The sequence below is a fragment of the Ixodes scapularis genome, unplaced genomic scaffold (genome assembly GCF_016920785.2).
Source record: "Ixodes scapularis isolate PalLabHiFi unplaced genomic scaffold, ASM1692078v2 PGA_scaffold5__190_contigs__length_132052651, whole genome shotgun sequence".
NCBI classification, from domain to species: Eukaryota; Metazoa; Arthropoda; class Arachnida; order Ixodida; family Ixodidae; genus Ixodes; species Ixodes scapularis.
The window spans coordinates 94,570,415-94,596,230 of NW_024609880.1; the positions used below are offsets into that span (position 1 = coordinate 94,570,415).

At 43.9% G+C, this 25,816-nt stretch overlaps 2 protein-coding genes across 2 annotated transcripts in view; both read left to right on the forward strand.

Moving 5' to 3' along the window:
- The window catches only part of LOC8024128 (E3 SUMO-protein ligase RanBP2-like), a 59,030-nt gene extending 55,307 nt beyond the window's left edge, over window positions 1-3,723 (forward strand). Inside the window, exon 24 of the mRNA XM_042294017.1 lies at window positions 3,515-3,723. Coding sequence (XP_042149951.1) covers window positions 3,515-3,583 — 69 coding nt within the window. The 3' untranslated portion in view covers window positions 3,584-3,723. The remainder of the gene's footprint in view (window positions 1-3,514) is intronic.
- A 903-nt stretch (window positions 3,724-4,626) lies between these two features.
- The window catches only part of LOC120838196 (serine/threonine-protein kinase tousled-like 2), a 111,915-nt gene continuing 90,725 nt past the window's right edge, over window positions 4,627-25,816 (forward strand). The window contains exons 1-2 of the mRNA XM_042294100.1: window positions 4,627-4,947; window positions 12,976-13,054. The gene's annotated coding sequence lies outside the window, so the exon portion shown is untranslated. The remainder of the gene's footprint in view (window positions 4,948-12,975; window positions 13,055-25,816) is intronic.

A 25,816-nucleotide genomic window follows, 5' to 3' on the forward strand; every position in this document is an offset into this window, starting at 1 on the left:
AAAAATTTTAATGTTCGGTGTAATTAGTTCGTTAATTTCTTTTGAGTAATTAACTTTTTAATAATTGAATATAGGTATGGTTTTAGTTAGGAACTTGCCGAGAATTATTGAAAACCACTAAATTTAATTCCTCAAGAAATATAAAAAGCAACTAACATTTTACTGCATTTAAAAAAATGCTCTATGCGGACTTGTTTCTAGGTTTCGGTTTGCTATCACAGCATATTTTTGAGCAAGAGGTGCTGCCCCTTGCGGCTGAGGTGCGCAACGCACGTGTGCTATACTCTCTTCTTTTTGGCTCAAAAATTAACTCCGATAGGAAACCGAAACTTAAAAGCATGTCCTAATATAATTTTTTTTTTTTACGTGGTAAAATGTTTTTTTGACTCTTATATTTCTAGTGTAAGTTTATTTAGGGGTTTTCAATAATCCTCGTCAAGTTGTTGATTGAAATTATAGCTATAAAGTCAATAAGTAAAAAGTTAATTTCTCGAAAGTAATCAATAAACTGATTATACTAAACGTCAATAATTTTCCCAAATGGGGCCCTTCGGCAAATTTATTTTTTCTATCGTCGTACAGCCAGTGTGTCGTCCATGAAAGCTAACCCATCTCTTCCCCTTTTGTTGCATCGCAAAAGATCTCGTTTGTCTTTTTCATTAAATTTATTACTCTGACCCTCCTCTAAAAGATAAGCTTCTTCATCCTCCTCCGTACATTTCCCCTTACATTGACCATCAATTCAAAGTCTAAATTCATCCCTGTCATATTAATGCCCACTTCAACTCTTTTGTTCCCAAAACGTCATCCGAATGGAACCTCCTTCTCGCATCTTTAGTGTCCATATCAACAGTCGGTTCGGTTAGAGTTGCGATAACCAATCACTTTTGTTAATCTTCCAGCACCCATATTTTACTGCATTTTTGTGCTTGAATTTTTATATCTCATATTTTGTTGTTGTTTTTGCCCCTCCCCTCTGTAATGCCTCTGGGCCCTGAGAATATTGAAAGAAAAATAAATAAATGGATCAATACAACATTAACCTTTTTTCAGCGCGATGCATACTTCTTGCAGGAAAGATTTCGCCCATCTTTTGAGGAACACCCTGTGCGTTTTATATATGTCCATTTCCTGTCTCAACACTGAGGACTCAGCATGTGGTGTTTTACCGTCATCAGGTTTTGTATCTTTGATTCCGTACCACTGAGGTCTAGCGTGACAAAATCTTGGAAAAAGTGACAATTATTGAAGTTTTGCTATTTGCTAATGTTAAAAAGTAATTAATTTATCCCCAGTCGAGGCTAGCTACATGATTGAAGTTTCAGTTGTTGGTGCGGACCCGCTGAGGTTAGAGTTCAAGCTATCTCAATGCCATGGTCGGTGACAGGTTAGAAGTAAAGTAGGAGCTCCTCCCACCTCTCTCCACCTTAGCAGAGCAAACGCTAAAGAGGAGATTGCCTCCTTTCCAGCGTTCGCTCTGCCAGAGTGGAAAGAGGTGTTACAGCTTCCACTTCGTTCTTTACCTGCCACCGAGCAGAAGTTGCAGAGTATTTACCGGCTGTATTACTTCACATTGACAAACTAATTGAATCAACATAAAGTGCGTACTTGGTTTTATGATGTGTAAAATGTGCAGCAAACTACGGTACAAATTATTTTTTCACTAGGTGTTCGAAAATGTTGCGAAAAATTCTGTCAACACTGATCAAAAGTTGAACTTTTCCAAAGTTTCGAACATTTGCCAAATCAGTCGAACCTCGGGTTCAACCAAGGTTTGCAACATTTTAGAGTGGCAAAGGGTGCTCTTCTACAGTACCGACTTTGGCTTAGGACCACTTTTGCTTCCTGTGGTGCTCCAGTCTGAAAGACTCCACCTTGACCGGCATGTCATTTACCTTAGTTATTTTGTGTGCCTCTGTGCTGCCAAGCTCACTACCTACTTAAATGCTTTTTCTTTCCTTTTTTTTTGTATATTTTTTTAGACGACATGCGCTAACGCTGACTAAATGTTGCCTGAAGTAACACCTTTTGGCGGGCTAGTTGGTTCATGATTTTAGAAATAAATGAACTGCGTAAAGGACGAGGACAGAGGTAGAAACGAGTACGACACACCTCTGTCCTCGTCCTTTACGCAGTTCATTTATTTCTAAAATAAATGTTGCCCTCCTTAGCCCTAAGTAGTCTTCAGCAATTGCTGCCTCTTTCATTGCAAGATCTAGTAGTCAACTCAGTTAGAAAGTACACAATCGGGGAATTGTGACAAGGTGCACCCAGAGGGTTTGGGACCTGAATCCCTCTGGCACTGTAATGTTTTTGTTAGGATCGTTTTGCGGCTTTTTCCTGAACGGTAGGATTGAATTTTTCAACTTCAGAAAATAGTTTTTTTTTCTTCATAATAAAGATGCTTTTTTTTTTTTAGTTGTTTTGTGATTTCTTTTTTCTGGTTGGGGCAATGTGTATTGTAAGCACCGATGCCGCCGACTTCTAACATTTTGAGCTTGTGAGTGTAGCACAAATGTATGACATTTGACTAGAATATTGTGAATTTAATTGAGTCTTCTTGCCTTGCAATTAAATGGACCTACAATCTAAATTTTAAATTATAGCATATGATATTGGCGATTTAATCTGATTCATATTTTGTTTACTTTGCGTTAGAATGGAGGAAAGGCCTTGAAATGAATGGCTACACTGAAATGTAATGCCTTTCTGGTATATGTGAAAAAAGAATTGTATTTCCTTTTAAGCTGTGGCAACATTCTAGCTGCTGAGCTTGCACCTAGTCTCTTAATTGATGAATGTTGTCTGCCATAATTTTTGTTAATTATTGTCAAGTAAAGCATATTGATGTCTACAATATAGTGAAATCATTCATCCACTGACAAATTGTTTTAGAGGATTCCTGACACTAAGTATATGTCAACTTTCCAGAGAAATTCGTTGCTTTTCAACACAATCGGTAATAATTAAACTAATCTTTTTACATCAAAAGTCAGCTTTTAAGTAGAATCAATGGGAATATTTTCCAGAATTGCATTCTTTTGCCTTGAGTCGGGAATTCCTTAGTTTTGTTTAACAGATACTACATACATTAATCCAGGATATCCTGAGGTGTCGTTAAATATATTTTTCTGAACTGTTGATGTCCGTACAACAAAAAACTATTTAAATGTATTTCTTTTTGACAAAGATATCCTAGCAAGCTGTGAACTGATTCAGGGCAGTGTGGAAGTAGCAAAAGGTAACATTTCTTTCAGGAGTTTGCCCAGGAATTGAAATAAGGGGTTGTCTAAATTTTAAGGGAAGAAGGGGGGGGGGGGGGGGGGGGGGGCGGTGGCGGTGGCATTGAGAACAGTCGTGGCGAATTAAGGGGGTGTCCAGAAAAAAAACGGGGGGGGGGGGGGGGTACATCCCCCCCCCCCCCCAAGGGTGTGTGTAAGGAAATCACTGATTTCTTTGTTTACTTTTATGTTTGTGGACATTGTTTAATTTGTTGCTTCATATCTGTTTGCAGGGAAAGGAGCTAGCCCTGTCCAGCTCCATAGTGGAAACGATTGACGAACCTCCCAGTCATCCCAAATGAAGACTGCTTAATTAGTCAATATTTGCTTTCTTTTATGCATAACTTATGCAATTAAAACAAGTTAATCGACAGTGTAAATAATGGTAACTTATGATGGTGATTCTCATACTGCCTGAAATAAAGTCTTGCATGATCTTTGAGATTGCTTTGTCTTGTGTTTTTCCGTTCCTCGTGTGCTCGCTTGCGTAGTGCACATTTAGTTAACATGGTTGCTTGAGGTGGTTTGGGTTTGTACGGTTTATGTGTAAATAACTTCGAGAGAATGACGTTCTTGGGGAAACAGTATTAAAAAAAAATATTTGCATTCGTTTTTTTCGTTTTTTTCTTGAGAATTACCAGTTTTTACACGTTAAATATAATCGGTTTGAAGAAGTTTGTGTATATATATATATATATATATATATATATATATATATATATATATATATATATATATATATTTTTTTTTTTTTTTAATTTGGATTATTGCATATCAAAGCTAAGAGCATGGCAGTTGGGGCCTTAAATTAAGAAAGCGTGTTCCATCTGGTATGGTCCTGGACTGTGTACCCTGTTATCTGCGAAGTAAAAATAGTGTTGACATAGTTTTCTCCGCAAAATGCGCTACACCTGTGAATCAAACGAACATACCGACGTGGGATGTACCTTTGCAACAGCATCCCACAAACTTTTTAGAATTATTACTCATTGAAAGTTCAAGGACGATGGTCAGTACTTTTTTTTTTCTTTTTTTTTTCCTCGTAAAAACTTTGTATTTGGGCATCTGAACTAGACAGCGCGAAGAAAATGGCAACAATAAAAACTTAACATTGCAAAAAAAAAAAAAAAAAAAAAAAAAAAACGAGGCATTGGAAGTTTGGGAGTTCTTAAGATTTTGGGTGCAATCCATCAAAGCAACGCGATCAGTCCACGTGGAAAGATCATGCGTACTTCTCCCTACTCCTAAAGCCCGAAAACGTCGCGGAGAAACTTTATTTCCGTTGTTTACAATTCATTAACGATTTGTGACAGACGACATGTGACGTCATCAAATGTACACAAAGTTGGCACTTTGAGAGCGTAGGCTTAATAGCGGTGAATGTAGCACGCTGCTATCGCTGAAAGGGTTCGTGTTTGGTGTGTTTTATTTTTTTTTTACTTTTTACGTGCCTCCGTCGCAATTCATCAGGCAAGCTCTCCGAATGTCATCGCTGCTACGAAGTTCCACGGCTAGAGCCGGGAAGATTTTTTTTTTTTTCTTCTCGCGGCTAATGTGAGTGCATGATCTGCCTATCGCCATCTTGCGCTCTTGAAGCTTACCGTCAAAGAAATTCGCTTTGTTTTGTGCGACCACTGAGACACCGCCGAGAGCGTCGTACCGACAGGTAAGTCGTCGATGTTTTAGTCCCTCGTTTTAGACGAGTTCCGCGGTCGCTACGGCGACATTTTGACCACAGACTGCTCCGAGAAGCTGCCGCACTTATCGGGGCTGAGATGGATACCGAGCATACTTTAAATATCCAAACGTTGTGTTGTGTGCTTTGCAAGTACCACGCCATTAGGCCTAAGGCACCCGATTTTACGTGTTTTCACGCTTCTGTGGGTCTCTCGGACGCGCCAGGCGTCCGTATTTTGCGTCCAGCGTCCCGCGATCGCCCGAAAAATAGCCGTCGCGCGTCGTTTGAGGCCGACCGCGACCAGCGGGGAAGAGGGGGGAAGTTTAGCTATGTGCCGGAATTTCGTCTCATTTGTGATGGGCACTGGCGACAGTGTTCCTAAAACGAGTTTAACGTGGCACCCTGATCACCCCCAAAAATCTGCTTCCCGCCGATCCGCGAGGAAGGTGAGGAACCGCGGCCTTTCTGATCGTTGTGTGCGAAGAGTTGGCGACGTGAACAGAAGCAAAGGAAACATCGCGAAAAGAAAGCATAAAACGGAGTGCAGTGTTGTTGCGAGTAGTCGCGACGAGCTTTTTTTTTTTTTTTTCTCTCTTTTTTGTAAATGCACCACGAAAACGCCTTGGTTCTGTTTTGCGTAACGCTGCTGCGATGACCAGAAGAGTGATGCGCCAGTGTCGTGCTGTGTGCCGTGAATTCCGTAATCCAAGTTTTTCTGTTTGAAGAGGACGGACGGGTGGGAACCCTTTTTCTGGAAGAGAAACTGCAAGGTAGAGTGTATCAGAGAATTCGCCATCTCGATCGGGGTGTTGTCGGTTGAGTGTGTCGCGTTTTTCTCCACTATGGTCGTCGCCGTGTGATCGTTTGGTTCCGTCTTAGGTAGTACGTCTTGTGCGCGGGCGATGAAGAAAGCCACCTTTAACTTGAGCGAGCTACACCGGTGGTAGGTCACGATTCAGATGCGAAAAGCAGGATAAAATTCTGCTCTCATAAGGGGTTCCCGTCTGTGATGATGTGTGTGTGTGCGTATGGAGAACAAAACGTTAGCTTATATGAAGGGTGCGCTTTACCTATTGAGCTAAAAAAGACCAGCCTACCGCAGACAAAAGAAAAAAAAAAAAAAAACATTTGGTGAGGTCCATTTTATTGCAATTTGTCACGGAAGCTAAACGTTGGTTCTTCACAGAATTCACATTCATCTGGTTTGATGTGGAGAACAGCTCATTGGCATTGCAAGGGTGCTTTTTAAGAATATCAGAAGGTGTCCGTTCTAGTGAATTTCATATATTTTTTATTTGGGGGAGTGTAGCAGGAGATTGGTCAGTACGTCGTTCAAAAATACCCTGCAGCTGCTGTGTGAAAATAATGAGGCGGCTGTTATTTCAAGGCCGCTATGATTCCAGCTGGAACAGTTTTTGCAATGTGGTATTTCCTGTACTGAATTGCTCTGACGGGGAGCTTTAGTTCCTTCTTTGTAACAGCTCCAATTGTGATTGCTCATTGTTCGCTTTCTAGCTCTGCTGCCAGTACTTGATTTCCTTTGTAGATAAAGTGCATGCGTAACCCTGTAAAAGCAAAGATAGTCATGGCGGTGGAAACTTGACCTCTGCTAGAGATAGTTCTGTTTACCTCACAACTTTTTTTTCTGACAGTACTAATTTAATTTAATTTTTTAATGTAGCAAATATCTCTATGGAGTGTGTGTTCGAGTGACCTCCTCAAATTTTTATCAATGCCATTCCAGGGTCTTATCTAGGCTCGTCCTTCTCTAAGAAAAAAAAATTCTTGCTGTGCAGTTCATCAAGCTCCTGCTTGATTCCTATCAGTGTTTGAGAGACTGTTTGATCTTGTCTTGTATGTTTTGTCATGTTGAGAATGTATGAATAGTAAGGCGTATGTGTTTTCTTTTTTTTATTGAACATTTGAAATTTGAGTGGTGAACAGGTGTTTTTAAGGGTTCTTAGAGACCACTGTTTTAAGAGGCATTAGAAAGAAGTGTCTTTTGGAGGCAAGGGAAATTTCTCCTCATCTAAGAACTTGTCTCCCGAGCATTTATCCTGAACCTCTTGAGCCATTTCCTACTGAGGTTGGGTATTGAGGGGGGCTTTCGGGGTGATCGAAATCATGAAGACATACAACATAAGACGGGAGGTAGACAGACGCTCATGGTGTTTGAACGATCTGTTAGTGTGTGTCGGTGCTCTGTCCTATGTTTTTATTCTTTCATGTCTTTGCATGTTTATCAACACACTCCTTTCCCTGTTTGTGTCTGAGTTAGATTTCGACAGTTAGAAGGCAGGTTGTTGAGAGCTGTGGAGGCTGTGGGTGTGATGCAGTCCGTCTCTGCTTCCCAGCTACACCTACACAGGTGTTTGTTGCTGTAAGTCATGTCACACTAAGCTACAGTATTGAAAAGGGGCTGCTAAGGTTTTCCTAAAAATTGGGGCTTTTTTTGTTTCAGTGTTGAATATAACTTGTCTCGCTAATATAGACACCTTTATTCCACCAAAACATTTTCCATAATGTGAGTTGCCCGTAACAACAAGATGAAATGCATGTACTTACCTAGTTCGTCCCTGAACATTTTGTCTATATAGTGGGGTATTTATATGAACAGGGTTCATGTTAATGAGAGACGTGTCTGTAGTATGAAATGATTTTGTTATGAGTAACACCTTGCGCCGAGATAAAAGTGGTCATGTCAACAAGGCATGATGAGACACATTTGTGGGATTGGCTGCTTTGCTTGAACATCTTTAATGATTTCAATGAGTGGGACAAACAGTTGTGTGGGCAGTGTGTGATTGTTTGTCTTCCTTGCAGTGTAGCTCATTTCTCAGACTACTGTACTGGTTGGGTTCTCATTATGGGATTATGAGTTCATTTGCTTGATTGTTCATTTAGGAGAGCTTGCTGTATTGTCCCTTAATGCTTCGTTACACACGGGACCGTTCTACTGCTTTGAAGTAACATAAGAAAGGTTTATAGGAAATACAAGGAGAATTACGGCACTTGTGATACAAACAGGCATATGCGAGGCCAGATAAAGAGACAGGAAACCAGCCAAAAGACGCTGAGGCAATTAAACAAAATGATGTGCCTCGTGTAAAGAAAAAGTGGTCAGTTGACCATGGAAACTTTCTTAAAGTCTGGCAAACAATGGGGACTCTGTGAAACCATATCAGTGTGCGTTGGCAAGGGGAGGCCATATTTTGTGCCGTCATGTGCTCAAGAGTGTCGTGGAAGCTTTTCCTCTTGTCAGAGCTAACGCTAATTCGGAGTGCTTGAGAAGCAGGGTGTGAGTGCACCTGTGTAGCAGGTCCCAAATCGTGCAACAAGGATTTAGTAAATACGTTTGGAGAAGATAGCGTGTCTGACGATGCTATAAACAGGCATCATAATTTTTTATGGCTGCAGACACAAGATTTATTTGCAGAGACAGAGAGCTGGGGGGTCCTCGGGCTACCTCTGGGGTAGCAGCACGTTGGAAGTCTGGTTGGCTCTTGCAGTCCCACGCTCACCCCTTGACACACTTTCTATTTGTTGTGGCTGGAACGTTCACCTTTTCTTGGAGCTTCTGACAGGATTCTTTTATGGCAGATTACTTCGGGAAATGTCCAGGAAATTTTAGGAGGGATTTAATTGTGTTGAAATGCTTCTTGTTTGAATATTTTTTCCTTGAAGTACAATCAGTGAAATATTATGGATTGTTTTATGAGATTGTAAAACCTAGCTATTGATAGTATGCACCAAGAAACCATACTCTCTTGTGTGTAGTAAACGCTTCAGTGAAAACGACTTTGCATATCCTGTTGGTTCCAGTGTGTTCTGAGAGTGCTGGTTTCTTATTAGTGCCAAGTTGATTCCTTTTTTTTTAATTTTTTAAGCCAGTAAACAAATATTTTTTTCGAAATAACTGGCAGGAAGAAGCAAAGGCTGGCTTCCGGAATTGTTTCAACTAAATCCCTGCTTATTCACCCGGTAGGCGCAAAACGTGCGAGATCCCATCGCGATTGAAGTCTTAAGTCTAGCAAGTCAGTGACACTTTTGTGTCCCAAAAAAATGAGGTATACACCTGCTATGAATTACTACCGTTTGTATGTTTAATTTTGCGGACTCAAATGCGCTAATGCGTGATGCGCTTCTCAGCGAGCGATTTTAGATTTGCATACAATTCTTAGTAGAAGTTAGGTAGAACAAATGAATAAATTGCCTGAATTCGCCGGGCCGTGTCTGACAATTTAAGAATTTATGAAAATTTGTTTTTCTTTTGAGCAGAAGTCGCAATGTTACAAGCTTTTTTGCCACAATTTCAATGCGGGAGAAGCTGAGCATCAGTTATTTGCTTGTCAGCAAGTGTCGAGTCGCACCTGGGTAGAAGCGCCGGTTTCGGCAAGCTCAATGTAGTTAAAACAAGTGTTCGGCACTTTGCAAAGCACTGTGCGTGCGTAAACAGCTAAGAAGACAACACATCATTTACTCTGGTGAATGCAAAACCTTTTTCTACAGCAGCCTTCATAGATCAGAAAAACAAGATTCAGAGAGGCTGTGAATATCCCTGACGCATGCCGTGCAAGCTGTAATGTAAAGCTCCAGGCTTGTTGTTTTTTATTGTTTTTTGTTTTTTTTCACATTTTAGAGTTTTTAATATAAAATGCAACTTTGAGTTGGTGTTATTCATTAGAAAGATCACTCGCAGAAACTTTGCAGATGTTTCTTTAATAAATAATCCATTTTTAATCGACATAAATGCAAACTAACAGTCACTCCGTGCTTTGACATAGCGTGTCGTCTGCTTGCATCCTACCAGCTCCGTCACAGGAGGGCACCCACAAGGTGGTGCTACCAAAACTTCTCTTCACCAATTGAAACATACTGTCTCATTATTTTTAGGATGCTCTTGCACTGAGGCTTTTTTTGTAGTTTGCTTATAGATGTTTCTTTTGGCTTCAGCATGTGAGAGAATATCTTGTAGTATTGGATGGACATCCCAAGTGAAGCATATCCCATCTTGTGCTTGCTTATTAAGATTGCGTTGAATCTGAATTCTGCAAACCTAATTCTTTCAATCTGGTTAGTGAAACGAGGTCTTGGCTCGAAAACATTCGACACAAATAGTCTTAGATAAAAGCCACAATCAATGCCAGGGCGTAGAAAAAGAAAGGACACATGAGCTTGGAACACTTTGTTTCACGACTTGACTGGTGTCCGTCAAGGACGTGGTTGAGCGAATTTTTTCTTGATTGGGTTCCGTTGCCATGCATTAAGACTTTCTCAATGCCCAGCAAGCAGTGCACTGAAATTGGAAGTGACCTTTTTCGGAAAATAGTAACAACTGACATTCAAGCGTGGAAGGCTGTCACTAAAGTGAAGCTTGACAAGGGGGAAAAAAAAGCTAGGAAAAAAAAAAGGCAATAGTATGTTGAATAATCGCAGCTTGTTATCTTTTAGTGAAAACCGATCAAAACCCAAGTTTATTTACAATTTATTGATATCTTCAGTGATGCACGTGGTTATGCATTGTCAGTCATCCATCTTTGACTAGGAGGCACAGCATGATTTGGGAAAAGAAAGTGATGAAGTGCCATTGCCTATTCCTTCGAATAGAAGGGATAGAAATCTGTTGCCCCATTAGGTTCTTATATACTTCCTACATACATGCTTTGTTACTGAAAAAGTACTACAAGTATTGTTTTTTTGTACAAATCTGATGCTCAGCAATTGATGCTATACACTGTTTTGTAAGTGAGAGAAATATTCCAGAAAATATGTGCAGGTCATGACACAGTATGAACAGCAATTGCCAGGTCCCCCCCTTTTTCTATTACTTCTCTGTTACATAGTTTAAGGGGTGATATATCTAAACTACCTGCACTGTGTGATGTGCATGCATTTGATACTAGCTTTGGTCAAGTTTGTTAAAATTTGGTCCTCAACACTAACTTTTTTAATCAAACTATATAACAATGGAAACTGTCAGGAATGTATAGATTTGACTGGTACTTTTTCTTGAACTTCTGCAATTCAAGTGCTTCTCCAGCTCACATTTAGCATCCAACTTTCATAATATTATATCTGATTAATCAGGCATAGCATGATTCAACTATGGCTCTTCATTTTTTGGCTTGAAACTGGGAGCCAAGAGCAGTTTTAAACTGGTCTAAGGAAGACAACAAAAAGATTACAGAGTTTGTTAATGCAATCATTGTAGACAGCCTGACAAATATATGCAGCAATTTCTTCTGCTGGCTTTGTCTTCAAGCCAAGTGTGTGTGTATGTTTTTGCTTGTGGCTCTTTTCTAAGGTTAAGAACAGTCTTCTTCATGGAAACATGATGGTGAAAGAGAAACGATCCACATATCCATATGGGATTCTGTTTTATAAATTCCTTCACTAATGATGTTTGATTTTCCCACCAAGAACTTGACTTTGGTTAGATGAATGACACATTTTTTAAAGTTGTTTTTTAGTCTTGTGCAAATAGTGGATTTTGAGTTCGAAGCGAATGCGAAGTGAATAGTGGTTTTGTTTGAATATTTTAGATTCAAATGTTGAATAGTTTTTCCACGCCTTTCACTACCATTGCTTAATGCGTGGAGGAAAACCCAGCTAAGCTTGAAGGTTGTTCCACCTGTTCATTTATAAGCCAAGTTTAATCTATCTATATTTATCAAGTGTGACCTCAGACGGTCTGATGTAGAGGTGGCCAACTATACCCAATTGAGTGAATTTACAAGTCTTGCTATATCAAATATTCTTTCTTTAATCTTGAGCTAAAAAGAGAAAGAATAATGCATGATGAAAGCAGGTTGTAAGGGCATCTCTGCCTAATATAGTATACTCTTGCATAACAGTCAGTTTAATTTTGAAAATTTTACTGCAATGTAGATATACAGATTCACAAAGTTTCCATTTATTTTCAAATACAGCTGGCACGCGTGCACCATCGCACTTTGAATGTATGCTTTTCTTTCAAGCACCCAATTGCGATATTTATACTTTTCCTAGTGTGTATCGTGGCGGGTCACCCCATTGAGTGCACTTCTTACCGAGCACCGATGTAATGCAGAAAAGCTTCCGCGGGTATTGCTTCTCTGCAGTGCACCGGTGCTCGGCAAGGAGCGCCCTCAACGGGGCTAACCCATTGCAATGAACACTTCGAAAAACGCGAATAGTTCAGTTCTTCTCTTCGAAACTACTATTTGAAATTTCGAATATTTGCGACACCCTATTGTTTTTCATTGGCTTATTTATATATGGGCTGCATAGTTTTTGGTATTTGTTGACGAACACTCGCAAATGTATGTGGAATCACTTTTTTTTTTTTTTTTTTTTGTTTTACTGTGTGAGCTTCCAAGATTTTGTTATCATTTGTATATGCTCCAGAAACTAAGCCAGGGCAGGTAGAGATGTAGACGCGAGTCGTGGTAACCTAGCCCCTTCTAAGCTATGTTGTCAGGAGGGCTCAAGCAGCTTAAGAGCGTGCCTTTTATTATTCGTGCTACTGTATTTTCCTTCACTTATTTTTTTTTTTTTTCGTCTGTCCATTTATATAATTTTTTTTTTTTTCCTGCTGGAATTAACACAGATAAACATTGCATTGATTTTATCTTGGGGAAATCACGAAGCAAGAGGTGTGAACATAATCAGCCACGCCCTGCATTTCTTAATCTCTCGGTGACAAGAGTAAGTTGTATGTAGGTCATCAGGTTCTGCTCCTGGTTGTCCTCAAATGACCATGACTGAGATGTTTGTCCAGCATTGTGGCAGCTTCATTGCAAACTCTCAACCATCGGGCGGAATATGTGCACATATGGCAGCTGCTTGCTCTCACAGAGGCAACTGCCGTTGCGTTGAGGTTGATGAGGGGCAATGCTCTGCATTGGTGAAGACAAGGCGTTTCGAGAAATGTGTGGCATCCAATCTGGAACTCTCTTTTTGGTGTACGATTGGTCGGAGTGTCCTTTGGTCTCGGGACGCAGTTGCTTTTGTGTTTACCCCTTTGCTTCCTCACAGGTGCGGCAGCCATGCTCCCACATCGAAGGAGGGCCCTGTCCGTGCAGGCGTGACCAGCCGCAGCTCTCTCTTCAAAAAGGTCAGGACGGCCACATTTTCTTTTAGTGCTCGTCGTGCTTGTCCACGGTAGTTTCGTAGTTGGCACCCAGGGTGACCACCGCCGGAAGCAGCCTTTGGGAGCCTGGGAAAGACCTGGCAACTCTGGCAAACATAGACCCTTTAGAGCCAATGCCGACACATTAAGAAGGGCCCATTCACACATACACCATAGCGCTTCCTCGGCAGTATTAGGTCAGTGCTGGGTGTAGTGCTCATCTTGGCGATGCAGCGCTGGCTTTGTGTCATATTAGTGATGCAGTACTGCATCGGTGCTAAGGTGCGTATAGGTCAGTGCTGTTTCTGGTGTTGATTTAGCGCTGGTGAGCTGGCCTTGACAGTGCACCACACAGCCTCGTGCACCATGAAGCCATCATCTTCGAGGGCGTAGAGCAGGTAGTTGAGCATCGATGCACACAAATTGGTCCATGTACGGTTGGTTTCAGTTCACTTAGTCGAAATAGTGTGACTTGGTGGGTTTTGTTCTCCGGTCGTTACCATCAGAGCTGAAATTTTTGTGCTTCTGTGACTGCCACTAGGTGGCTCTGACTTTTGAAAAGGATCCATTGCTTGGAGATGGGACAATGGAGCTTTGCCAGGCCAGATTTAGGCACTCACGTGGGCTCTCCAAGTGAAATCTGGACTGCGGTTGGTTTTAAAGCGAAGATCTACTAGAATGTAGGGTATGTGGTGGGGGGGGGGGGGGGGGGGGGGGGAGGAGGAGGGGGGGGGAGGGGGGGGGCTGGCTGGCTGGTTGGCAAGGTGTACTTGCATTTTTATGCGAAGAGCTTGAATAGTGAACCAATGATGCAGACCTGGAATCGTAGGATCAAGGTTCTGCACCCAGGTAATGGGATGGGCCAAACAATCCCTGTGAAAATGAAATGAAGCGTCTCAAAGAGGTTGGACAAAAGAATGCAAGGAGCTTTAACAATGCACATAGGTCTCGAAAGCAAAAAGGAATAAGACAGCTTGTTTCATAATTTATGAAAAAGCTTCTTTCTTTTTTTTATATATATATATGTTTGAGGTTACTCAGTGCTGAAAACAGAAAGCCAAATTTGAGAATGGGGATTGTGTGCCACAGCATGAAGTCTAATAATGCGGCACCAGGTGCCTCAGGTGTTGTCCAATGACGTTTTTGTGGTGTCCCAGCTTCTCAGGGTTGAATAAAGGTTATTATTATTATTATTATTATTATTATTATTATTATTATTATTATTATTATTCTTGCTGCTGCTGCTGTTACTGCCTCCCTGAAAGGGCTGCAGGTGTAGCTGAATTTCAAGAGATACGCTAACGTAATGACGAGAGAAGTGAAGTAATGTACACAAGGGATAGTTTCAGAGGTAGAAAAAGAGGAACAAATCGAGAAACGAATGGTTTTCAACTTTTAACAGCTGTAGTAGCGTGACCACCTTCCCGCTAGCGAATTGCGAGACACGCTGACCTTGAGGGGGGGGGGGGGGGGGGGCTGGGGCTGGGGCTGGGGCTGGGGCTGGGGTGTAAGAGAAGAACGGCTATATATTTCGGCTGTGGCAACTGCAAAAAAAGAAATTAGTGCGCAGTCGGGCTGATAGAAGTTTACCGTGTTGCCTTTTAACCCGAGACTGAGGCAGGTGGAGGAAAAAAAATTTTCCGCCTTCTGCCCCAGTCTCAGGTTAAAAAAAACAAACAATGGAAAAAATAACTATTCGAGGAAATTTATCAACACATGCCACGAAATGCGACTCTGCTAGCACATTTGATATCCTGTCTTGTCTGAAAGCATAATATACAGCTGCAAATTGTATTGCGGCAATTAAGCTCAAATAATTTTCACTACAAGTTACATTGTCCGAGTTGAAAACATAAAATCGACTGCAACATAACTCAATGCATCAAAAGTATAGGAGAAGCAGTAAATCTTTTGCTTCTCGTTTCCTTTTGATTCGTGTTTATACCAACATGCTCCTACACAAAATTCGAAGTTTACGTTGTTGTTTTTGATCGTTGTGAGTTGCAGTCTTCTTGCCTTGTGTGATCGTTTTTACTAAAAAAGAAAAAAAAAAAAGCTTTTTACAGCAACTTTTTCGCATTGACGCAGCACGATTTAAAAATAATTAAAATAATGTATTTTCAACTTTTGGTGAGCAATTGTCCCTTGCAATATTTTGCCACCAAGGGAAGAGAGGCACGAAGGCGCATGCGCAACAGATCTTCTGCGCTTCCCACGATGCTTGGACAGAAAATGGTGTACCATCGCGATTCACACATTCACCAGCGATCTCCGCGCTTCTCTGTACCCCGTTGTTCGGCAGCGCCATAAGCTGCGTAGTGAGTTTTACGACAATGTGAAATGCGCGACATTTTGAAGATTTGGGAATTTCTTGCGGGACGCGGGACATGAGCCCTCAATGCGGGGCAGTCCCGCGAGTCGCGGGACGGGTGGTCACCCTAAGCTGTAGACTGCAGCTTAGGGTGACCACCCGTTGAAATCATTAAAAGGTTGCAAAAGGTGCGGCATATCTGTTCTGTTACGTAGATTGAGGAGCTCAGTACGAAAGACTTGGCATAGAATTTGTGCTGTATTTCAATTTATAGGTTGTTGCCGTGCCAAAGTTTAAAGGGCACGACCGTTTTCAGCTCAGTCGGTGTCCCTGAATTACAAGGTATATATATATATATAATCACGATTTCATGTTTGGTTTTGGGCATCTACGGCAAAACCAAAACTATCTGGTAGAGAGGGATGGCAACACTGATCATCAATTGTTCGGCCGCGACGTGACGGCACGGGGGTGCTGCGGTACACGTCGCCCAGTGTTGCTTAACTGAAAGCTAACCCGCTTGCCACCCGCTAAAGAGCAGCTGGTCGCATCTTTAAATTCTGGTTTCAGTGCAGTACGCGGCTTCGATTCGGCGTAATTTTTCAGCTGTGATCATATTTCCTGTCACTAAAGCGATACCAGTCATTTTATTTTGGTTTAGTTTTATAGTGTAGCCGATGGTAGGCACGTTACATTCCCTTGCATCTGTAAAATCGTCGAGCAAGATACAAAGACAAAACAATTTCAGTATTTTTTTTTTTTTTTTTTTTTTACATTTTGCCAATGTGTAGTCGATAGCTTTACGTCTGTGTACTGATCTATCTGTGCGTGCCCTCAGCAACTTTGTCTTCTGTGACTGGTACCGTTTGTGACCTGGCTAGGCCTCGTGGTTCTTCTGAAATCAGTACCTGAGAGTATTTGCGATTGACTCGTAAGTCTCGAGACCTCCCGACGCTACAAACTGATGGGAACCGATCAGACGGCGTCAAGAGCACACCATCGTGTTGTTCGTCGTGTTTCTGTACGTGTTCTATCATCGCTGAACGAATCATAAAAAAAGAGAGGTTTAGTGGTTTTGTTAGCTTGTAGCGTCGGCTGCGTTTGGACTCGAGCTGAGACGAAGTATAGCTTGGCGGAATTCAACACCTCCAGAGCAAACGAGTTCGAGCAGCTGCCACTCTAGCTGCACAGTTGTGTTCGTTCGGGCCGTCTGTTGCCGAATGAACGACCCATATCTGGCTCCAGAGGTCGAGGGTCGGGGACCGCAAATCTATTCATTTTTGGCTGACTTTTCAACTGCTCAGTGAAAACTGTTTCGCGTTTGTAACGCACGGACTTGGTAAAGTGTTGCGTAATTTACGAACTGTAATAAAAGTTGCAGAGTGATGTCTTTTGCGGACGGAATGTGCCTAATTCTACGAATAGCATTCGCTGAGTATGGCCACTGGACACATTGCCTGTCGGAGATTTTACGATCTGTACTAAATCTGCATGTAGCACTGGCTGTAATAATGTTGCCACTGGAAACATTGTTGACCGAGGAATTAACCTCCGGGCGGCTCTCCACGTCGGAATCTTGCCCGGGCAATCAGGGCAGAGCTCGCAGAGGAGCCAGGCAGCAACTTGAGAAGAAACCTGTTTGAGTGGGCAACCCTGTTGGGCTATCCTTCCTCCCTGTCGCCTGACCGTCTCGAGGGTTGTGCTGGTGCAACGCTGGTGTTAGTCGGACGGACACATTTCGTTGAGCGTTCCAAAGCCCTCTCCCCTCCCCTTCTCGGGTGCCCGTCTCTATCTCTCCGAGATAAGACCCGTGTGTTTCGCGAGAGCACGACGAAATTATAGTTTTAGCAGCGCGGAAGCAATAAAAAAAAAAATATACATAAAAACAAATCCTTTATCTTCTAGCCCTAGGAGTAAATACACACCCAAACTTCCATCCAAATGTATCTCAAGCGCGGAAAGCACCAAGTAGGCATGCATATCCTGCTCGTTTTATTGAAGTTATTCGTGTTCGTCGCCCTTCCTTTGTTGATCCCGAAACAGCTTCCATTTTGAGGCGCCCTCGAGCTAGCTTGACGGTCACCTCAAGGTCGGCCTGCGGTCCGTGACGTCACTGCCCCTTCCCGTGTCTTCGTTCGTGACTCCGGTATTTTTCCATCCCGAAGCGAGACCCCAGCGCTCGCGCGTGGTGGAAAAATACGGGAGGGGCCCCAACGTTGATTAATCGTGTCATTGTTTCTTTCTTTAAACGGATCACGTTTTAAGCCGTGCAGATTATTGAGTCGTCGGCTCGCCGATGTCGTTGGTGTTTAGCAGACCTCCGGGATAAGCCTAGTTTTCAAGCGGTTGGTCCTAATTAGTTTTAGCAGACGACGGGATCTCTCGCGTGCGTCGTCTGCTTCCGGCGCGGCGGCGTAGCGGGCGTTCTGCCATTTTGTCATGTTTTCGGGCGGTCGCCTCTTTGCGTCTGCTTTCCACTTCCGCTTCGTCGAATCGGACCGGGGAGGGATCGATTTGAGCGAGAGCGGCCGTTGAGAAACTCCAGAAAAGGACGACGTTGGCTGACGTGGCGGCACCCCTTGTTGTCGGTGCGCTCCTTCTGGGCTGCTGCCGCCATGGAAATGCGACCACGAGCAGCAGCGAGAGAAGGCGGAGAGCATATACAAAATCGGTCTCGCGTGTTGACAACACCAGTGAAACGTGGGAGGGTGGTACGGCCCAAGGTTAAACAAAGGTCAACGTCGTGACGAGCCTCCTCTCACTTCTCTGTCTGATTTATTTGTTCATGCACACTCGCCCTTATCCCTTATCAAAACGAACGCCTGGCGAAAAGTTTGGACGGATCGGAGTGTAGCACGGTGAGAAGTACCCGATATTGGGGGATACATGGGGGAATATCGCAAACGCACAGCTGATAATTATAATGCAATTAGTTTGCAAGCTTCACCCTTGTTGGTGTTAGACTGGTGGCAGCTGATAAAACCCGTTTGCTCTACTGACGTCTAACCCCTGGTTAGCTCGGTTGGTAGAGCGCTCCACTTGTAATGGAGAGGTCCGGGGTTCGATACCCGGACCAGGCGGATTTTTTCGGTCGCTCACCAGTCACCTAGCTGTGTTTGGAGATTTGTGTTTGTCTTTTGTCCCTCTTATTATCCTTCTCCAGGGATTATTTTCGTCGTTCGTCGGCACAGCTGATATTTATTATCTCGGTAAAAGTAGCGCGAAGACAGGGGAGGGAGAACGTACAGACAGGATCTTGCATGTTGTTCGGTAGTGAACCTTTGTTTCTTGTTGTAAATACGCTTACTGCGCCCTCTGATAATTGTTCTGACTCAAGAGTGTCCGTTTTGGAGTAACGTTGTTTGTGTTGGTTTGTTTTGGTTTGTTTTTGGCAAGACACCACTACCGGCTGATGGGAAGGCAAAAATGCCTCGTTGGCCCACCTAAAAAGGGGCAGGGCTGGTGTGGGGGAGGTTGCATGCCGTGCTTCCTTTTTCGACTCCTTTTATCGATGCAACCAGATTTATCGCGCACACCGCATCCGTCGCACCACCATCAGGTTCCCTCTCTCTCTCTCTCTCTCTCTCTCTCTGTTTTTTGTTTTACTATTTTTTTTTTTTTATTCCAGACAGGTTTTTGTTTTTGTGTGAGACTTTAGTTGCGTTGCATTGGCCGTGTTCTTTTTTCGTTCGCCCCCTGCGTATCATCGATTCGTACCGCCTGGACAGGCGCGAGGCAGCAATGCTGCAGCTAGGAAGGGGGGGGGCGCTTCGCTTCGGCTAGGAAACGAGCTGGCTGGCTGGCCTGGCTAGGACGACGGTGGCTGCAGCGACGACGACGAAGCCGATGAGCGTTTTCTTTTTATTTATTTATTTCTGTTTCCCCATCCGTCGTTTGGCGCTGCTTGCTGCTGGAGTGCGAGAGCCTGCAATAACGCGCGCGCCTATCTATCTGTCTCTCCAGTGCCGCTCGCACGCGTGCGAACCCCTTTTTTTGAACGTTTTGTTTGGATCGTTCTTTTTTTCTTTTTATTTCGCTCTGTCTATCCGCGTGTCTTTCTTTCTCCTCTTCGTGTTTTCCCTCTTTCTCGCTCGTCTTGCTCACGGAAAAAAGAAAGAGAAGAAAATGGCGGCTTGTCTCGTCTAGAAAGATCAAGCAGGGCGGCAGAGCTCGGAGGGCAGCCATTATGCTGCCGCGGTCAACGCCTTTTCGGCATACGAGAGCGACGCGCAGGCTTGCCACCCGCATTTCCTGTAATCGCCTTCAGCGTGCGGCCATCTTTGTCTGTTTGGGCTGTGGGACGCCGTTCTGCGCTTGCGCGGAAGCTGTGTTCTGGGAAATACCGGACGCTACGCACATACGTCCGCAGCACAGTGACTCGGCAGTTTTCGCCTCGGTGATCGAGCGTTTGAAAGGAAGGTTTTTGTCGACAAATATCATTCATAAAAACGTCGCCGTTGGTACCCTGGCGTTTTGACCAGTTTATCTTTTGGTTCGTTTCGTTTGCTCGCGGGCAGCGCGTTCGCGTGGCAGGTAATCTGTGCGGACGCAGCGAACCGTGACGTCACTAACCGGAAGTGGGATGCGGAAGTGTTGGGTCACGAGACAACTTTGTACGCCTATGTGTGCGTACTTCGTGTGCCGTCACGTCGCTTGGGCGCCGCCATGAAGTTGTGTGGTGTGGACCGGTGTCGCAAAACGCCGACAGTGTTTTTTTTTAATATTATTTAATTGTGCGTTTTGCTGTTTAAGTTGGATTTAGAGATATGAAAACATGTTTGCGGGTGTACCAGCAGAGCGGCCTGCGCTTGTGGAGTTTTACTTCGCGTATGACGTTGTCATGGGGAGTTCCAAAACTTAACTTTTGTTTTTGGAACTCCCCATGACAACGTCATACGCGACATACGCCCAATCTGGGGGAACCACAGAACCGCCATATTGGGAGGCGCATGCTCGCTACGGATGAAACGACGGAAGAGGTGGAGGTCGCGTCGCTTCTGTATCTATATTCCTTTTTTTTTTTACGATTTTTTTTTATGTGTTAGTGTGGTGTAAAAATGATGGCGAGGGGAAAAGATGCGAAGGTTGGTACGCGAATTGTTATTCAAGGCTGCTTCGTTGACGGCGGCCACCTCTCTTCTGTAGACTAATAAGGTTATGCGCTCGCTGAAAAAAAAGAAAAGAAAATCTTTTTAGAAACGTGGTTGGTTCTCTAAAAAATACCATATACGCCGAAGATTTTTATTTTTAATGCTGCTAAGAATAGTGAAACAAGGCCCCCGGCAAAAGATATGACGAAAATTATCCCTGCAGAAGGGGGACAAATGACAAACAAATCTCCAGACCAGGCACATAGCCAGGATATTGTTTCGGGGCAAGGGGGGGGGGGGGGGGGGGGGGGGGGGGGCGGCGGCGGCGGCGGCGGCGGCGGCGGCGGCGGCGGCGCCCATGACAAAATGCTGTATGAGGGGGAGGGAAAAAGAAGACCTCAGCAAAATGAATAATTTCGGGGGGGGGGGGGGGGGGGGCATGGGCCCCCCCTCTGGCTATGTGCCTGCTCCCGACACGGCTAGGTGACTGGTGCGCGAAAATTATCCCTCCTCCAGGGATAATTTTCGTCCTTGTCCCGTTCGCTTGCACCTTTGCATTAATTGCAATGTCATCATACCCTGAAAATGCGGGCCGTTAGCCTTTGTTGGTGTTAGGCTGGTGGCACCCGATAAAACCCGTTTGCTCTACCGACGTCCAACTCCTGGTTAGCTCAGTTGCTAGAGTGCTCCACTCGATATGGAGGGGTACCTGCTCCGATACCGGGACCAGGTGCATTTTTTCGGTCGCCCTCCAGTCACCTAACTGTGTTTAGATTTTTTTGTTGTCCTTTTTGTTTTTTAGGGATAACAAAGAGGGACCGACAACGAAACGACGCCAGAGTGCATAAGATAAAGCACGCGCTGCTGACAGCGAACACAAAACTTGAAAAAACAGTAATCACTATAACACATGCTTATGTGCTAAATCAATAATACGCAAAATACGACACACACACACCCACACACGCGCGCGCGTGCGCGCGCGGAGGGCTAAAGACTGAGCGAGGATTGGAAAAAATGTGAGTTTTACTTTTGCCGAGACTATATTTTGTGTTAACTTATTCTGTTGCTGTGTGGTGCGTATATCCAGTCGTACTGTTGCTTCCGAGCGGTTTTGCGTTTTCAGCCAGGTGCTCTAAGCAAGGTTCAATTCTCGCGCTCGCGAACCGTCACGTGTTCGAGGATATACATTACAGTTCTGTCGAGGTCTAATAAACAAGCCGGGCCCGCAATTGATCCCCGCACGACCGCGAAACTTCACGTGTTGAGGATCACTTTCTGCCCAGGCAAGACAAACAAGCTGGGAAGCTAACAACGCCATGGTTACTTGTTCCTGTATTCTGCCCGTAAAAATGGACGTGTTCACGAGTATGAAAGGCAATCTCGCTGGAAAGTTTGGGTTTAAAGTAAACTCCAGCGGTAAAGTTTTTAACTTGAAGGAGGTCCACTGCATCATCTGCAAAAAGCCGTTTTCGTACAGTAGAAACGTAAGTTCGCTTCAGTATCGCCTAAGACCGAAGTACACATGTAGCTGCAGCAAGGACCATCCGCAAAAACGCAGACAACAATGAACGCCTTCTCATCGAGGCCCCTTTCTCTGAAAAAAGAAGAAAGCATCGCTCAAGCCCTGACTTCTTGTCTTTCTTTTTCGGAGAATGTGGACAAACCTCTTTGTCTTCGGAGCTGGAGCAAACATATGCGAGTCTTTGTATCGTTGAACTATATGTATCCTCAATTCTAAATGCGTCCTTTGCGCCGTGTAACAGAGAGTAACGTAAGTCTTCAAAGGCAATACGAGTTGTAGCATTCTTTTTAATATACTATTTATTAAAATCAACGCAACCGATTCATCGATTAATTAATCGATTAAAGGGTGGCGAGAAATTGGGTTCAAATTTTTAATCGACGCCCAGCCCTAGACACCACCGGTGGGAACTCGAAACAAACCTGGCGGATTGGTTTTGAACTTTTTCTATGTTGTTGATTAAAGTGCCCTACTAAGGATCCCAGAGTTCGGAAACCTATTCAAGGATGGTTTGATATTAGCGTGTTAGGGTAGTCTTAACCTCCCGATTACGATCTCTAAAATTGCGTTTGATGAAGCCTCACATCAGGGACGGCTTTATGGGTCAGGCTAAAGCAGGGGGGTCGTCTCTTGAGATATGACGCTACTGCCGAAACGTTGCCCATATCTATTTTGTTGGCCCAATATATGCTTTGTCAGCAGAAACTAAACTTTTGGCTGGTGTATATCAGTTTTTTTTTTAATTAAAAAGAAAAGTTGATGGTCCCCCCTTCCCCCTTACACACACACACACACACAAACACTTCAATACCTCTTGCCTAACATCCGGTTTGCCTTAGCAGTCATATAATCTCTATGGTGGCTCCAGGAGGAATTGTGAGAGAAATAGACACCTAAACACTTAGCGTGCACTGACGAACCGATGTCGATGTTATATATGCTTTACAGGCTTATTCGCTTTTGGTGAACCGCACAAAAGTGCATTTTGAAACATTCAGATGCATCCCCAAGGTGGAACACCAGTTCGGTATGCCATCTTTGTCCAATTGGAGAGCCACACACTCGCCAAGGGCACTTACTGCAATACATGTAACGCAGTCATCGGCGTAAAAACGTATTGAAGACGAAATGTTTGCTATAATGTCGTTAATAAATATTAAAAATAAAAGCGATCCCAAAACAGCCATGTGGCACGCCAGAAGTGCCAGGCATAGAATTAGACTTTTATCTTCGTTCGATGGGCCCTCTCCACGTCTACGACACTTTGTCTTAGGATGTACACAAATACTATTATTAGAACAGTAACTGACTGACGGATTCCTAAGTGTTTCAACGAGTGTTAAGAAAACTATTACAGTATTCATTTATTTCTTTCATTTTTTGTTGCTTTTTTTTTTTTTTTCTTGCTTGCAACTTGCTTGTTTTAGGATGTTGAACATGGCCACCGCGGGGCCTGATTCCGCCGTTGTCGGAGAAAATTTAGTTCCACGATGTCACCCTTGCTCGACGCCGTTAAAGGGGTAGTGCGACATTCATATTAAAAAAATTGCAAAAAAAAAAAAAAAAAAAGGCGGGACAAAGATACGTAGAAGCACACAAGACAAGCGCGCTAACTGGCAACTCAAGTTTATTGAACGCTTCCAACTCTGCTATGCCGTGCACGCGCGTAATCCTGTTTTTTTTTTTTTTTTATTGACGTTACACGTTTTAAATACGAGTCCTTTTTTTTTCTTTGGGGGAGGGGAGGGGAGGGGAGGGGAGGGGAGGGGAGGGGAGGCAGGCAGGCAGGCAGGCAGGCTAGGGCCTGAATGCATCCGGCTGGAGAGCATAGGCAAAAGACAGCAAATAGGCTTGTGTACCCTTGCGAAGTTCTTGGCGTTGGTCAGCCAGCAGCAAGGTCGGTCGCAAAAACAACAGAACTTGATGCGGTTCATTTTGTGAAAAAAGTTTTTACGCGATACATACTTTTACACTTTCGTTATTAATTTGTTTTTGCTCCAAAAAAGACATCACTCGCACAATTAATTTCCAAGTCCCACCAGTGCGACCAACATCGGTTGTAGACTGTTTCGTAGCCATTCGAAATGGCCGCCGTGGAACCGTATCCTCGCTTTACTTGGCGTTTGCGGTTGCTCTGATACGACGGAGAAAATAAGAGAAAAAGGAAAGGTTAAAGCGGTTGATAGTAATTAAAAAAAAAATCTCTCTGCCAGCAAAAAAAGAAAAAAAGGTGGCAGTCGCAGTGTTTTGCTGTGTGTACGGATAGAGATGTCGCGAACCTGTCGAGGTTCGAGTCGATCAGGTTTGCCTTTGCCGAACTTCTTTTTAACCCGAGGCTCGACTAAAGTTCGCCGCACCGGTCGAACGTTGAGGTTCGACGAAAGTTCGCGATATATGGCTAAGATGCAATGCGAATTTTTGACGCGAACGACCTCCACATACACGGCGGCGAGTGTTGGGACTAAATGGCGGCTTTCGGCGGGGCAGAGAGGAAGTTTGCGCCGCCATGTGTCGAATGCGACAAACTCGCAGAGCTTGGCGGACATTGATCATGTATTTTTGCCCAACGTCATTAAATAGTTACCGCCGATGTTTGTCGCGGTTCGTTTGGTTCGCAAGAAGGAAAGCCGCTATCGTTTTGTGTGTGTGTGTGCTTGCTTGCGTGGTGCAGCTGTGTCAGTTGTTAGCTGTAGGGTAAGTTCGGCCAGAACAGCTTGTTGTTGGGCGGACGCGAAGTGCATCAGCGGGCCTTCCCCTGGTCAGTTAAAAGCGAGAGCACTCGGTGACGGGCGGGCGACAAACGAAATGTGCGTGCTCGCTTGTGCGCATTTGTTTGTGGATGAGGGAGAGCTAATGTGTGGTTCCTGCATCATACACTCGTTTGTTATGTCTACCTCACACACGCCGCGCGCACCCACAACACACTCATACGCACAAACACAACGCGGGCATACCACGAAAAAAAGGAGTAAAATTCCTCGCATTAAAGGAGCTGTGCAACGATATTCAATTGGAATGTTTTTCTCTCAACACGAGCTTACTGGCACACCAGGGACTCAAGGATACTCACACGCAACGCCATTGGCCAAGAAACTCCTTTGTCGCGGTGTAATTTCAAGGACAAAAGCGATCATTTTCATTCAATCTCTCCTTTGAAAAATTTGATGACGTAACTCGGGGATCGCAGAGCACCCAAGTGACGATATTTGAATGCGGTTCATAGATTGGACCCGAGCATTGCGTGGGCACTCGACTTGGGCTCGTGAGAATTGCTAGCGCGAGAAGCATTCGGGTAGTGACCCGTGTCCAATCGCTGCAACGACGACAACAGCCGAGCCATAACAATGTCTGGAACTCAGCGCGTGTCCTGCGCTTTGCCAACCCCAGCGCGTGGCTATCATCAACACTGGCGGCATATAATCGGCTCCAGATCACGTGGCCGCTTGTTCTGGCTGCGAGTTGAGGGGGTGAACGCTGATCGTTTTTCTTAAATTTTTTTCTGGGACTTCTATTGCGTGGGGTGAAAAACGAACGCGTGTTTCATAGGTCATTAACGTTAGGGATCCGTTTTAAGCTGTATTTGTGCACAGTACAAAAATTGTTGCACAGCTCCTTTAATAACGTAAATGTCACATTAGTAACGTGAATGTCGCATTAGTAACGTGAATGTCAAACAAACTTGTTCCCATTCAAAAATAAATAAATAAAAAAAATCCTCCGGGAAAGGGATTGTTACTTTGTCTATTATCTACTTGGATCGTTGCTTGCATCTGTCTTTCTAGCGCTCACTGCACTCCATCTGCACCTTGATGTGCACGCAA